Below are 14466 nucleotides of genomic sequence, written 5' to 3'. Positions count from 1 at the left end.
TGACCTGTTTCAATCATTCATCACAATGCATTTCCTTGCATTTCCAATCTCATTGCTCCTTTCAGCTATTACCCTATCCCAAGCCGCTCCCACAGGGAACAGTATCAACGCCAGCACAACCACCAATACCACCCAGCTCAACGCTTCCAGATTACCATCCGGAGCCATTATCACCCGCTGTACCATCCCGGACACAATCGCCCTCACTTTCGACGATGGCCCGTACATCTACACATCCCAGATACTAGATACCCTCGCCCAACGCGGCGCAAGGGCAACCTTCTTCCTCAACGGCCATAACAGGGGAAACATCGATGCATCACCCGAGATAGTGCAGCGTGCATTGGCAGAAGGACACCAGTTGGGATCTCATACGTTCGTTTATACCACCCACTGGCTTACTCTCTCTTCCCCAGCCCAGCCAGTCCAAGCCCCAACATACACTTACCAAATAACCGTCCAGATGGAACCACGCCTCCCTCGATACCCTCTCATACGAAGAAATCGTATACCAAATGACAATCCTCGAAGAAGCCTTCACACGCATCCTAGGCTTCTTCCCGACCTACATGCGCCCCCCGTTCCTCAGACACACGCCCGTCGTTCTCGGCGCTATGGCCGATCTGGGATACCATGTCATTGGGGCTAGTGTTGATACAAAGGACTATGAGAATGATAATCCTGATACGAATTGGGTTAGCTTTGAAAAGTTCAAGAGGGAGGTTGATGCTGGTGGCACCATTGTGTTGGCCCATGATTCGCATCAGCATACGGTTGAGATTTTGGTGGATAATATGCTTGCGGATGTTCAGAGAAGGGGGTTGAGACGTAAGTTTTCTTTTTCCTTTGTGTTTGTCGGTGGTTATGGGGTGAGGCTAACGGGTTTCTCTTATAGCTGTTCCTGTTGGCGAGTGTCTTGGTGATCCGTCTGAGTTTTGGTATCGTGCTGGGAGGTAGATGGTCAAGGTTGGTGGGGGTGTGTTTTATCTCGTGGTTGGTCTTGGTTGGTCTTGGTAATTGTTCTTTTTCGTCTTTGTGCTTGGGTCAAAGGGGTGTCTGTGTATAGAACTCCTAGGTTTCACTGAACTTCTGCGTTATTCTTTGTTCTTGACGAAGACGTTCTATATATATGCGCACTCAGTCAATGTAATCCAGGTTATCAGCCTGGACAGCCTATTTTCATATAATACCAGTGTCTACTGTCATCGTAGGATTAGCACGCGGTCATCAACACAATCCGGAGAAGTGACCATCTAGTATATAATTGATTCGCTTCGCTCCGCAATGAAATGCAAAGATTGTGGGTACTGTTGGTATTTGTATTGACACAGTGAGATTGCTCACATGCAGCTTGTCAGACATTTGTTTGCCCATTTGTGGTCCTTTATGGATTCCAGGCCTTTATACCCTTGTCCCCATGACGCTATTTAAAAAACATCATGGTACTACTAAGTCTATCATCAGCAATATATCTTCTTCTGGTCGCACGTCTTGGTCACTTAACTATATATCATCGTCTGTCGAGTTATATCATGCCGAGTGTCCAGCTCATATCATGTTCGAGCCATTTCTCTCTCTCTCGCAGACAACATTATATTACTTGGCACTTGCTACCCACTGTGCCCTTTGATGAGAGTGTCTAAGGCACTCAGACACGTGTGAGTGGCTTCTACCATTCTTCTTTTGAACCGTACATAATCTGACTTGCTCAGGATGCACACAGATCGACAACCCATAGACCTCGAGAGTACAATCCCAACCGTCGATGGTATGACTCTTTTCTTTATATGTGGAGATCGGTATACGTTGAGGAACTAATTCTGTCTGTTTAGAAATATAGCAACGGCATCCCAAAATTCAGAGCATCCAATTCTCAGAAGGCTATGTCGCGTATAAGTTGCAATTTCTCACTCATCTCATCGTTCGACCCCAACTCCGATAAATTTGAGTTGGAAGCGCAAATAGTCAGAGCCCCAAGTCTTCCAGGTCGTACATTATTTGACTTTGATGCCAGTATCGCCTTGCTCCTCCCACATATTCTGAATTCGTTCATCCCCAGAATTGAGGCTGTGGGCCAGGTTCTTGGGGCAGTCCTCAGGGCGAGCGTGAACACTCGCTTTGCTGATTTCAAGTCGACCAGCACTGGCTATATATACAGACACCGCATGTTGTATACTGTTGCGTGGTGTCCCGGTTATCCTAGAAGCCGTGGGTGAACTGAAAGTCCCATGGATTGGGGCACACTTGGTGAAAGAGCCATTTGAAAACGAACGAGGTTTCGGTCGTGCGATTGGACAAGTGGTCGAGTATATGATTGATCAAGGAACACTCTATATATTTCACTCCACTTACGATGAGACCAGCTCTTACGCCAAGTCCAGGTGAACAGAGTTTGGAGAGTGGTGTACTGGTCTATTATCGAAAATAATAACAAAACTGGAGTTTCAGCCAAGTCATCGCTAGTAGTAGGGCACCCTGTTCGAACCCCCACTCTAATTCGATCTATATAAAAAGTCTATACTCCAATTCCTGCCCCATGTATATCTACATAGAACCTATAACTTCCCAAAAATCTTCACCCTCTCCTCAACAGGCTTCTGTACCTTCTCTCCAGCAGCAGCTTCAGGGCTGCCAAAGACTAGCTGCGCAACATTTCGCCACTCGTTGGGCAGACCCCACTGCTTCGCAGTAGCAGCGTCAATGAGCGGGCTATAGTGCTGCAGGTTTGCACCGAAGCCGAGTGCTTCAAGACCTGTCCAGACTGGTAATCGTTAGAATGGGGGAAGAAGTGAAACGAAGAAAGAAAAGAGTAAACATACGGAAGTATTGATGCATAGCATTGGAGTGGTCCGCCCACGGCAGGAAATTATCCTTGTATGCAGGGAATTTCTCCTGCATGGGTTTGATGTGTGCTGGGTCTTCATAGAAGAGGATCTGGATATTGATTAGCTATGGACAGGACTAAAGATCTCGAGTTCCAGGAGACCCAAAACTAAAAGCTCATTACGTACCGTTCCATACGCCCCCTTGAAACCAAGCAACTTGGGCAACGTCTGCTTTTCCCAAATCTCCTGTGGGATTTTACCCGTCTTAACAAGACCCTCGAAAACCTCGATGGCGATATCCCACAGTCTATCGTGATGATCGTGCAGGAGTACGACTAGCCGCGTAGACTGGGTATTGAACGCACTGGGGACATGCAAGATGGCGGCATTGACAAGCTCTTCGATCTTAGAATCTGAGACTGGACTTTTCTTGCCGAGCTTATAGATCGTGCGCCTGTTCTTGGCGAGATCGATCAAAGCGCTAGACATGTTTGTTGCTGGGGGTGGGGCTTGCTTGTAGGTTGAGGAGGAGAATGAGCGGGGTGTTTGTGTTTGGGGTTGACAGTTGGATACAAGGCGTGTTGTCCTGGTTCTGAATAATGCTGCGCGGGTTATGGCGAGTAGGGGGGATTGAGTGAAGCGAGTGGTCATTTTGGGGGTTCGGATGTGTTGTATATATTGTGTTTTGTGGAGGTCTGTCTTTTATATATGTTCACACAGACTTGTGGACTCTTGCTTACCACTCAATTGCTAATCCGGGGGACTCGGTACGCTTGTACCCGGTACTCCGTAGGGGCAATTTCCGCCGGCCATCGTGATATCGCGGATTTACGGATTTACGGATTCAACTATTTATAGATAACTAAGCAGTTGGCTTAGTCAGCAGTTTCAAGGCCTTGACCCAAACCCCTCAGGTTGGCTCGTGCAGAAGTCTAATTACTAATATCCCGAAGAAGCCCCACTTCGCGATAAGCGTTGAATCCTCAGTCATTCTTCATACAATATACATATTCTTCCCTCTAACATCCATACATCACAAAATGGACCCCAAAGTCGGAGTCGGCGTTTTTGTTCTCAATGCTGCAGGCAAATTCCTGATCGGTAAGCGAAAGGGGAGCCTTGGCGCTGGTACGTGCATCCAATAGAATACTATACATGCAATAGACCTCAATTATAATCAAAGCTAACCATTTGTGATTAAAGGCACATGGGGACTACCAGGTGGACACCTTGATTTTGGTGAATCTTTTGAGACTTGCGCGGTCCGTGAGACTCTCGAAGAAACAGGTCTGAAGATTCAGGATGTGCGGTTCCTGACGGCCACGAATTCAATCTTGAAAGCGGAGAATAAGCACTACATTACCATTTTCATGGGTGCTGTCTGTGAGGATGGTGCTGAACCCCAGGTAGGTTGATTGAGGTTTGTTTTATGTGTTTATGTGTTTTTCTGTTTTTATATACCCCCGTCTCGTGGCTGCGTACACTGCAGGAACAGAACCAGGATACGCGGCTTACTTCTTGGTAGGTAATTGAGCCGGATAGGTGCGAGGGGTGGGAATGGATCTCGTGGGATGAATTGCGGGCGTATGGGGAGGAGCAAATCAAGGCTGGTGACGGGTTCGAGGGAAGAAGGTTCTTTTCGCCTCTTTTGGGATTATTTGAACAACGTCCGGATTTTCGAGTTTGAATATTCAGCACATAGGCCGAAATTGCAATTAAACAAACGCTCTGTGTAAATTATGGATATCTGATAACCCGGATGCTGTAATCAAAGCCTCATGATTCATTCTCTCACCCTGATCCTTCCAATGGAGACAACCTTGAAGCTTTGTTAAGATCCAAGTCAAACTAAGGAACATGCGAGCCAGAATTTTCATCAGCAGTCCGCTGAATCCTCACTCGCATGACAAAACTCGAAAAGTATGATCGCACTGCCTCTTGTAGCCATAGTGGGAAGGCCCTCAGCGACCCAATCACCGAGGAATGTCTAGGCAGGACGGTTAGCCCACTTTTCCGATTAACAAGGTGCTCCACCACTGCCTGCGAGACGTCCTTTGGATCTAGGAGTGGTTGATCGAAAGCAGCTTGATATTTAGTGAAGCCTTCGATCATGGGAGTCTGAACCCAAAGGGGGTGAATGGTACTAGGTGTGGTCAGCATAATTTCTCTTTGAATAAGACTTTGCCAGACTGACCTCGTCCGCACATTCGGAGCTTTGTACCAATATTTCAACTCTTGCCGAAGGCCTTCCTGGAAAGAAAGAGCGGCAGCCTTAGAACAAGCATAGTCCACCATCTCGCCGAGAGTAACAAAGCTCGCAACGCTCGCTACTGTAAGAACATGGCCGCGGTTCATACGTATCATGAACGGAAGGAATTCTTTTATGATGAGGAAATGGGAGATGATGTTGACATCGAATGCCTGACGCAATTGCTCCTCTGGCAAATCTAGAATGGTATCATGATGGAAAATAGCAGCATTGTTCACAATAACAGTTGGCTCTCCGTGTGCCTTTCGAATAGCAGCGCCGGCTTCGGAAAGAGATTTGGCCGATGTCACATCTGTTTGATAGAATGTGACGTTTTCTGGAAGCTCAAAGGTAGGCCGGATGATATCGAGGACCACAACGCGTACTTTATTGCGAGAAAGATCTTCCATTATTTCTCTGCCGATGCCACCACTGCCACCAGTCAAGAGAACCAGCTCATTCTCTGGGATCCATGCCTCGCTGCCTTGGAAGTTGTTTATCACTCGCTCTGAGATCTTTGTGTTGAGGTAGTAAAGACCTACAGAGCCAACTAACACACTCAGCGAAGATTTGATGATCGGTGTATCCAAGAGATTAAACATGGTGTCAAGGGAGAGTTCCGATAGTCACACACAAAGTCTGAGTAGTCCTGTAAAGGTCCAAGAATGAGAAAAAAATGAAAGTCAATCTCGGGCAATTTGGATTCTGCAGCTGACCCATTTATATTGGAGGAGGGGAAAGGGCGGCTATTTTAACCCAAGATCAGCAGCAATTTCTGCGCTTGTGTTGCACAGGCCTTTGGTTCCCGAGTGTGGCTGGCTGACTTTTTTAGCCAACCCGAGTAGAAAAGGAGCATTTCGCTGCGAATACCGAGGTTATCATCGCTTCTTCGAGGCACATGTTCATGAACAGGGTCTAAAATAACGAAGATCCGATGCAACACGGAGTCAAAGGGGGAAAGATCCTTGCATTCCAAGCTATGAGTAAAGAAGAAGGACGAATACATGATCTTATCATGCCCCACAGGGCTGATAAACTTCAATGGCTCTCGTGTTCTGCGGCCTATTGTACTGGACTTGAAATCGTGGCCAACAAATGATATTCTATTATGAGAGCCACTTGAGGCGTCTCGGTACCACTCCTAAACGAACTAGATCTTACGGTTGAGATAATTTGCAAAGATAACAGACACTACGACATTGGCCTGTTTAGAGTGAAGGTCGTCGGCCTCGTGGAAAGAATTTGGAAGCCTTGCCTCAGGTCCTGTTTGATTTTCGAGACTAGACGGGTTCGCTTTCCAGATTGTATTTCAGATGTAAGAACGAGAGAGCCATGGTAGCCATAATGGATAGTGAGTATGTGTATATCAGGAAGATTCACAAGTGAGGATTCACTCTTTTATACCATACAGCAAAGCAACGGAATTTGAGAGAATCTTGGGCTATAGTGAATTTGATAGAGAACCAGCTTCTCAAATACCTGCCAAGCTCAACACAGGAACTGGAAACACCTTGGCATTTGCTTGATTTCCCTGCTTTATACTTGGAAGAGTGAAGAACAAGGAGCTTAATCAACTCGAGCCAAAAACCCAGTCAGATACTATAACAGCGATAGTCACAACCTGTACAAATATCAGTCAATCTATACACCAAGAGCCCTGAAGATTCGAATACGCACCAATGAAATATCTACTCCAGGCATTATAATGACATCCATAGCAGGTCGATACCCCTGTCTAGAGCCTCTCATCAAAGCCAGTTTCTCATTATGACGAATACTCTCCCGAATTTCAGCAACCTTCCCATCCCCATCAACGACATCAAAAAGCGCCAGCGCATTCCCATGCCGTTCAATATTCAGAGTAAGCATTTTCTCATCCCCGCGCTTTCCCTCAAACGCAGCCGCATTTTCGAACGAAAGAGCAAAATTCCCAAACGAAGTATTGCCCAACGTCCATCGCGGAGTGCCAGTAGCTATCGTCGCAGTATCACAGCCTGGCAAGCTAATCGACCAACTATTCGTCCACGACAATTTCCGGTGTAGCTCGAAGAGCGGCAGACCCGATTTATCGCGAAACTCCCGACACGAGCGATCGGTGTACTTGCGACCAGTCACCGTGAACTGTGGTGTTCCATCCTCTTCGGTGATCTTATATGCGACGGCGGATTGGGGGCTGCCAAATGGTCTGAGCACGAGGGTTGTCTTTGAGCGCGCTATGTATTGGTTCCGGAAGGCGATATCGCGGTCTGGCGATCGAAGGGGTTTGCGGGGCTTAGAGGAGTATGAGCGCGATAGTCGAGCGTCAGAGTAGGAGGTGTAGGACATGGTTGGTATGCCGTGTTTAATCGCAAGACGGACGCGCTGGGATTATGCGGGGCACCTCTTTATACTAGGGTTGGGTTGCATTGGTGTATCTTGCGCTACTTATCCCTGTTGCGGCATTTACTTCGGCGAATGCCCGATGATCTCACTGATTGCTGAGCCACCGGATGCCAAGAAACATACATGAAGCTATTCCCCTCGGGGCTTCAGCGGGGTAAGTGGAATGATGATTTGTGGCTACATCCGGTTTCGAACGACGCATTTATACCTAGCCACCTCTTATACCCCTCTCAGAGACCAATGCTCCAAAATTTAGAAACTCTGCCATCCCATATAAAAAGCAACATCGGATGTACTGCCCCGGTGGGGGCCTATATCTGCTGAGTCATGTTCCACGGCCTCCGGTCCAGGGCTGTCTGTTAGGCAACCAGCTAAGTATCAACCACCTGAGTATCATCACGATCGATACTGTTATACAAACATGGGGAAATTCACCGTCAAATCTCTAGACCACCTGGTCCTTACAGTCCATAGCATTCCCAAAACCGTGGCATTCTATACAACATATCTCGGCATGCGGCATGAGACCTTTACCTCACCAACTAACCAATCCGTTCAGAGGTAACCCCTCTTTTCTTTACAATCTTAGTGGATGTTCAGAGGCAATTGACGATAATAGACATGCCCTCATCTTTGGCTCTCAGAAAATAAATCTCCACCAATCGGGCAAGGAATTCGAACCCAAGGCCCAAGATGTAATGCCGGGAAGTGCCGATCTGTGCTTCTTGACCGATGAGAATGTGGAAAAGGTCCTGGAAGTGTTTCAGGATGCCAGAGTTGAAGTATGAATACTCGGCTTTTTCGGATGCAGATGGAGACTGATCTCTACAGGTTCTCGAAGGTGCCAAGATTGTAGAAAGAACCGGGGCCGTTGGGAAGATGCGCAGTGTATACGTGAGAGATCCTGATGGAAATCTTATCGAGTGAGCGTTTCCCCTTTTCTCTTGGAGTACTCCGTTGACTAACCCCAGCGACAGAGTGTCGAATTATGTTTGATTTATCGATAAACCGACTGTGCCGAGACAATGGGATAGCTATTCTCATAGCGGGAACTACGTTATGGGCCTGTTTTCCCTCCTGGTGTAATAGACCTTATGAAAGTAGAATGACCTGGGACAGCAGCCTGCAGATTATATATAGGCAAGTGTATCCCTCAAACCCCAAATCTTATGATCTATAAAAGTCGGAAACTCGAAATGTATTGATATTCTAATGCATTCTTAATTCTGTTGCAAAAAAAGTGGTAGAAAATCAACTCCTCTCGAGTCTTTGGTACGAAGAGAGATACGCATTCTCAGATATCAATCGGAATATCCGGGCCTCTGTAAATGCTTGCAAAATCGCCCTCACCATGTAATGGTTCAAGTCTTGCCCATAGTGGGAAGTTGAAGTTTGTTGACTTGGACATATCGCATCTCAAATTATTCCAAGAGCCGAACATTGCTTCTATCCCAATCAGTCTCAACACCTGGAAGTTAAGTTTGAGCTCTCGGCAGTCTAACGTAATTCACTACCAAGCGGCGCACACACCCAAGTGGCGCACCCCATCCAAAACGCGTCAATTAATTTAAACCTTTCTTCTTCAACCACCCACTATGCCACCAATTCGCTCCCGAGGCTCTAAAAATTCAGTAGAGCAAGAGGGTAGGATCTTACTAGCTATCCAGGCTTTTAAGAATCAAGAAATCTCCTCAACTTGTGAAGTAGCGCGCCGTTTTAATGTACCCGAAACCACCCTCCGCCGCCGCCTTAACGGTATACAAAACCTCGCGATTTCTCGCGCTAACTCACGTAAATTGACATAAATTGAAGAGGAATCACTTGAAAAATGGATTCTCTCTATGGATTCTCGTAGATCAGCCCCCCGGCCCTCTATGGTACGAGAAATGGCAGATCTTCTTCTTAAATAACGTAGAACGAGCCTAGTTATTTCAGTTGGTATAAATTAGGTCACAAATTTCGTTAAACGGCATCCTATCCTTATATCCCAATTCTCGAGACGTTATAATTACGAGTGTATAAAATGTGAAGACCCGAAAATAATTGGGGAATGGTTTAATCTTATTTAAAATACTATTACTTAATACAGAATCGACCTAGACGATATTTATAACTTCGATAAGATAGGTTTTACTATAGGATTAACTATAATAGTAAAGGTTATTACTAGATGTGAATACTACAGTTGGAAATCACTTTTATAACCTAGAAATCGCGAGTAGGTAATTGCAATTAAATGTATAAACGCAGCGGGGTGGGCCCTCCCTCTATGTATTATTTTTAAAGGTAAGGTCTATATAGAATCTTGGTTTAATAACCTTCTAAATAACTAGCGTTTTAAAGTTAGTCTAAATGGCTGGACTTCTGATGAAATTGGACTTCGCTAGCTTTAAAAGCTCTTTATTCTATCGACTTTTATATGGTTAAAGGGTTGGTATCGGCTTCTAGTACTTAATGGTCACGGAAGCCATTTAACCCTAAAATTTAATGAGATTTATAAGTAAAATGAAATTATACTAATTTATATGCTACTGTATTTATCTTACCTTTTATAACTACTCGATATCGGTTATTTTATAGTAGTAAAGCGGTTGTACAGCTGGTTGATTGAAATGAAAATACGGGCTAGGATTAACTATATTGATAAAGATGACTTCCTTAAAGTATACCCCTCTGTACGAATTAAAGCTTTTAAATCGGAAACGATTAAAAATAGCTTTAGGGCAGCCGGTCTAGTACCCTTTTTACCTAATCGGGTACTTTTAAAACTCGATATTTATCTTCGAATACCAACCCCCCCCCTAAGCCGGGGTAGCGATTTAAGCCGGAATTTTACCCCAAAAACCCCTTTCAATAGGAAAGACCTACGTCGATAGGCTTTATCAATCAAAGCTTTACTTCGTACCCAATCTCGAAGCCTAACAAGTCCTTCTAAATGTGCATTAAACCAACTTATCAAAGGCTGCCAGATTGCAATGTATAACGCTATTCTACTAGCAAAGGAAAACAAGGATTTACGCGCTGAAAATGAGAAGAAGAAGCAAAAACGGACCCAATCTAGACGGTAGATACCTGCCGAAGAAGGCCTCTCTGTTCAGGAAGCTTCTCAATTGATTGCTGGGTTGGTGGAAGCATCAGAAACACCCCTATACCCCCCGGGCGGAAGCACTCAATCAGGGTTGGAACCACGACCACGGGCTGCACCAAGGTGTAGTGGGTGTGGAAAGACAGGGCATAAGATCAATAGGTGTCCAGATAAATGATCCTTTTTAGTTTAGTTAATTTAATGGCGTTATGGTTGAGATATATGCATTTAAATTTAATAGGTTAGATAGGGTGCGCCACTTGGGTGTGTGCGCCGCTTGGTAGTGAATTACGTTATGAAGCGTCGGAGTTTATCTCTGAAATGATAGACGTTGGCACACTGCTGTGGGTCCCATGCAGGTAAACGCAAGACTTCCTGATAAGACAGGGAGCCTGGTCTTCATCTAAGTGTCTCGGGTTCAGATTCACTGCAAACATGTAGACACCTATGAATACATCTCTCAATCAATTAAAGTTCAGTTGACCTGCGCCTTCTTGATGCAAAAAGAATTGGCTGATCTTTGAGATGATCGGCTTCGCCTAGTTACTAGCGCACTGTCAATATATATCATCATTGAATCTTTTACGCCACATAAGGAGTAGCACAAGCTCCGTACCTATGGTTACCAAGGATTGGTCCCGACCTCTTATAGGAGGAGCATAGAAAGTAATGTCTAACTATAGGCCCTAGATAGATCTATACAAACCCGTTCACGTCCGTACTCTCTCTTCTATGATTACATCCTATTCCTTAATAGAGGGAATGGCTTCTAACTATATTGATTTTCGAGACTGAATGGGATGTCGATCAGGGTGGGGTAGAGTCGCTGACCGCCATGATATTCCTAGGTAAGAGTGATCGTCTTCCATTCCCCTCACCTCACCGTTATCTCCAGCCTTCTCCCTGCTGAGTTTGTCCCTATCCAAATTCCTGTGGCTCTCCATATACCTGATCTGAAGTGCCCTAGGATTACAAATTGGTCCTTCAGATCTTCAGACAACCCACTTCGATTGTATCCAACATGCCGTGGCGTCCAGACGAGCCCGTGGAACTTCCCAATGGCCGCCTAGTGTGCAGACAGCACGGACTCGTAGTTTGCGGCTACTGCACTGTGGACTACAGCTTCATGGACGACGATGACGACGATGACGTCGATGATGACGATGACGACGTAGAATCCTTAGACTCAAGCGACCACACGGACGGCTTCGTCGCTATACCGAGAACAGGCTCAGAGCTCAGAGTCGGCACGGGGGGCGTCTTCCCCACGAAGTTTATGCCCCCAAATCCAAATGATACCCCGAAGTCGCTTTTCCCACTCACCAAATCCGAGAACGCCTTGCCACCTGTATATCGGTTCATTCGCCGCAACAGCCAAAAAACCCAATTCCTGGTTTACACGGACGGCGCGTGCTTAGACAACGGTGGTGCGAACCCAAGAGCTGGTTGCTCCTTTGTTTACAGGAATTCTACGACGAACCCCCTACTCCATGGCTTTTTAAATTTCCCTCTCGAGAAAAGTGGGCCCACTGGTATCGCGAACCTGCAAACAAGCAATCGGGCTGAGCTTCGCGCTGTCATTGCAGCTACGCGCTTTCGCTACTGGCTTGGGGAAGGATGTCGCTGTCTAGTCATCGCTACTGATTCCGAGTACGTGGTAGAGGGCATAACGAAGTGGGTGAAAAATTGGATACAGAAGGACTGGAAAACAAGTGGCGGAACGCCAGTCAAAAATAAGGACCTTTGGCAGTGTTTACTCGGGGAGATGGAACGGTGGGATGACAGAGGAATGCGTATTCAATTCTGGCGTATTCCAAGAGAATTGAATACAGAGGCGGACGAGCTTGCTAAATTAGCTGCTGATAAGGATGGCCCTCAAGAATTTGAGGATATCAAGGGCGTCCTTGTTTGAGGGCATACGAGCACAGAGTTGCTAAGTCTACTAGCCGGCAGGTTCAATGAGAAGTTGTTCTATCTGTACGTAGGAATTGGGCATCTTCCAGATCCATCTGGATTTTACTGTTGCATTCGGTTGATCTCAATGTTATGGGTTAAACCGAAGCGTTTAAATCGTGTTGAATAAGCGGATAGCTACCTGCAGGCTGCAGTACTAGCCCAGGTCAGCTTAGGCTTCGATGACTCCTTTCTACGATATCAGCTGAGTGTGGCATTTTTGCAATATTTCATATTCGACTAAACGTGTAGTCATTACAGAATAATATGAGGACACCTTTGCCCAAAACCAAAGCGCAAACCCTCAAAGAAGACCCCGAAACAAAATCCTAAAAGTCAAAAAAAATTACTATACAGGCCAAACGACTCGTGGTATCTGTTGCCTCTGGTCAAATAATCAAAGGAATCGCCTTTCTAGACGAGGTTGGTATAAGTCTCATGCTAAATAAGACTGAGAGGGTCTTCGCGGGCTATGTAAAGCGCACTCGCCCGAAGCTTGACTGATATTGCTTCCCCGATACCAGCCCTGGTCAATCAGCCGTGTTTCCAGGTCTCGCCAGTAGCCAGCTTTCCCCCCAGCGCCTGTTTTCAGATCGAGATCACCAAGACGGATCTCAACAGGTGATTTTTCGTCATGTGGGATCTGTGGATCGGTCAGTATCCAAATCTAGATCATGTTTCGCAACAGACAGGATCTTGATGTTGACTACAACAAATTGATTTTGCAGCATGAACTCACCTTGATAAACATCGTACAGTCCCTCAGCGTCATCGCAAGCGACATCTCCCGGGACTGCGCCGCCGGACCCTGCAGCCCGACATCTCTTTCGGTCTTCTGCAGCGACTGCAGCCTTTGTAGCGTCGAGTTCCGATATAAAATGTGAGCTAGTCGCGATCTGTCCGTGCAGCCTTTGATAAACCCTGTCGCTCGCAGAACATTCTCATACTGCTCGGACACCAGATCCAGCGGACAGAAGGACCGCTGCTCTTTCAGGCCTAGGGGTTGCGACTCGCGGTTTTTCATCTCCCTCAGCGCACAAGTCCGGCACCTATGCGCTGTGGTAGGCGCCGATGGCGATTGATTGAGCCATTTGGGTTTCAGCTCGGCTAGGCTCGCGCCCGGGTCTTCGGTCGTTGTCATGTCGGTGATGAGGAGACCGAATCGCTCATGTAGACAGAGATAGCTGCCATGGCGTTTCTTCGGACGCGTACCGTTTAATTCGGCGATCTGAAGTTGCGAGTTGCAGCTAGAGAGGAGACCCTCTGGGAGTCTAATGAGGGTTTGGTCGACTAGTTCCTCTGGTTTGAATAATGGTCGGATGATAGTGTCAAAGTTTCTAGCAATCTCTTTGTAGGAGATGTCGGCTGCAGTCTCTTTGCGGAGTCGGAGCAATTTTCCCTTGAGTTGGGCTGGTAGGTTGCAATGATCCTCGAATGCAGGTGGAGATAGTGGCCTTTTTGAGTCTTTTTTAACGAGTACTGGATTTCCAACAAATCGGTAAATCACATTTGCTCCTCCCTCGGCGAGGTAAACGAGCCGAACTCCCGAGGGGAGTTCAAGGAGATTGGGTTTGGTCATCCGTTAGAAGGATGGGCGTTGGGCTGGAAATCCTCTGCGATCATGACGTGGCTGATAGTAGACAAATCGATTTAGATCGATTTTGTTAACTCCGCCACCGACGATAATGCGTAGAATAGAATCTAAGATCGAAAGGTTGGGAATGTGAAACAATGCTTTAATGAATTATGCAGATGTATCCAGTGGCGAGAGGCTCAAAGTGGTCCAAAGGGGTTAAACCGAGTTTAGTCGGATCTCACTTCCAGGCTGGGGTGTCCAATCAGCTTCGAAAGCGAAATTCAACTGGCACGTCTAAGACATTCACCAACCGAAAGGAGTAGGATTCGAGAAAAAAACGGAGATTCCGGACAAAGAAGCCCGACATTGACTGAAAACCCCCGGGGCAAGGGTTTAG

General features: G+C 46.4%; 8 protein-coding genes across 8 annotated transcripts; 4 read left to right on the top strand and 4 right to left on the bottom strand.

Annotated features, from left to right (window-relative positions):
• Positions 1–25: 25 nt before the first annotated feature.
• Positions 26–957, top strand: LCP9604111_7663 (chitin deacetylase; the record flags this gene model as incomplete). Its single annotated transcript, XM_039075720.1, has 3 exons — positions 26–375; positions 464–828; positions 896–957. The coding sequence occupies 3 exons, from the start codon at positions 26–28 to the stop codon at positions 955–957; spliced, it is 777 nt and encodes a 258-aa protein (XP_038926278.1).
• A 1598-nt stretch (positions 958–2555) lies between these two features.
• Positions 2556–3476, bottom strand: LCP9604111_7662 (nitroreductase family protein; the record flags this gene model as incomplete). The annotated part of the gene is made up of 3 exons (XM_039075719.1): positions 2556–2761; positions 2820–2934; positions 3012–3476. 3 exons carry the CDS (start codon positions 3474–3476, stop codon positions 2556–2558), a joined length of 786 nt encoding a protein of 261 aa, XP_038926277.1.
• Positions 3477–3865: 389 nt separating this feature from the next.
• Positions 3866–4512, top strand: LCP9604111_7661 (nucleotide triphosphate diphosphatase NUDT15; the record flags this gene model as incomplete). The annotated part of the gene is made up of 3 exons (XM_039075718.1): positions 3866–3953; positions 4029–4231; positions 4351–4512. 3 exons carry the CDS (start codon positions 3866–3868, stop codon positions 4510–4512), a joined length of 453 nt encoding a protein of 150 aa, XP_038926276.1.
• A 161-nt stretch (positions 4513–4673) lies between these two features.
• LCP9604111_7660 (uncharacterized protein) lies at positions 4674–5793 on the bottom strand (the record flags this gene model as incomplete). Its single annotated transcript, XM_039075717.1, has 4 exons — positions 4674–4968; positions 5020–5623; positions 5708–5722; positions 5790–5793. 4 exons carry the CDS (start codon positions 5791–5793, stop codon positions 4674–4676), a joined length of 918 nt encoding a protein of 305 aa, XP_038926275.1.
• An 850-nt stretch (positions 5794–6643) lies between these two features.
• Positions 6644–7398, bottom strand: LCP9604111_7659 (uncharacterized protein; the record flags this gene model as incomplete). Its single annotated transcript, XM_039075715.1, has 2 exons — positions 6644–6694; positions 6751–7398. The coding sequence occupies 2 exons, from the start codon at positions 7396–7398 to the stop codon at positions 6644–6646; spliced, it is 699 nt and encodes a 232-aa protein (XP_038926274.1).
• A 478-nt stretch (positions 7399–7876) lies between these two features.
• Positions 7877–8451, top strand: LCP9604111_7658 (VOC family protein; the record flags this gene model as incomplete). Its single annotated transcript, XM_039075714.1, has 4 exons — positions 7877–8016; positions 8075–8237; positions 8287–8378; positions 8433–8451. 4 exons carry the CDS (start codon positions 7877–7879, stop codon positions 8449–8451), a joined length of 414 nt encoding a protein of 137 aa, XP_038926273.1.
• Positions 8452–11561: 3110 nt separating this feature from the next.
• On the top strand, positions 11562–12452 carry LCP9604111_7657 (uncharacterized protein; the record flags this gene model as incomplete). The annotated part of the gene is made up of 1 exon (XM_039075713.1): positions 11562–12452. One exon carries the CDS (start codon positions 11562–11564, stop codon positions 12450–12452), a length of 891 nt encoding a protein of 296 aa, XP_038926272.1.
• A 477-nt stretch (positions 12453–12929) lies between these two features.
• On the bottom strand, positions 12930–14072 carry LCP9604111_7656 (inositol-pentakisphosphate 2-kinase; the record flags this gene model as incomplete). The annotated part of the gene is made up of 2 exons (XM_039075712.1): positions 12930–13136; positions 13233–14072. The coding sequence occupies 2 exons, from the start codon at positions 14070–14072 to the stop codon at positions 12930–12932; spliced, it is 1047 nt and encodes a 348-aa protein (XP_038926271.1).
• Between the last annotated feature and the right edge of the window lie 394 nt (positions 14073–14466).

The sequence above is a fragment of the Penicillium roqueforti genome (assembly GCF_015533775.1).
Source record: "Penicillium roqueforti strain LCP96 04111 chromosome Unknown scaffold_25, whole genome shotgun sequence".
Lineage (NCBI taxonomy): Eukaryota > Fungi > Ascomycota > Eurotiomycetes > Eurotiales > Aspergillaceae > Penicillium > Penicillium roqueforti.
Note: the sequence above shows the minus strand (reverse complement) of the source record. Positions and strands in the feature narration are given on the sequence as shown.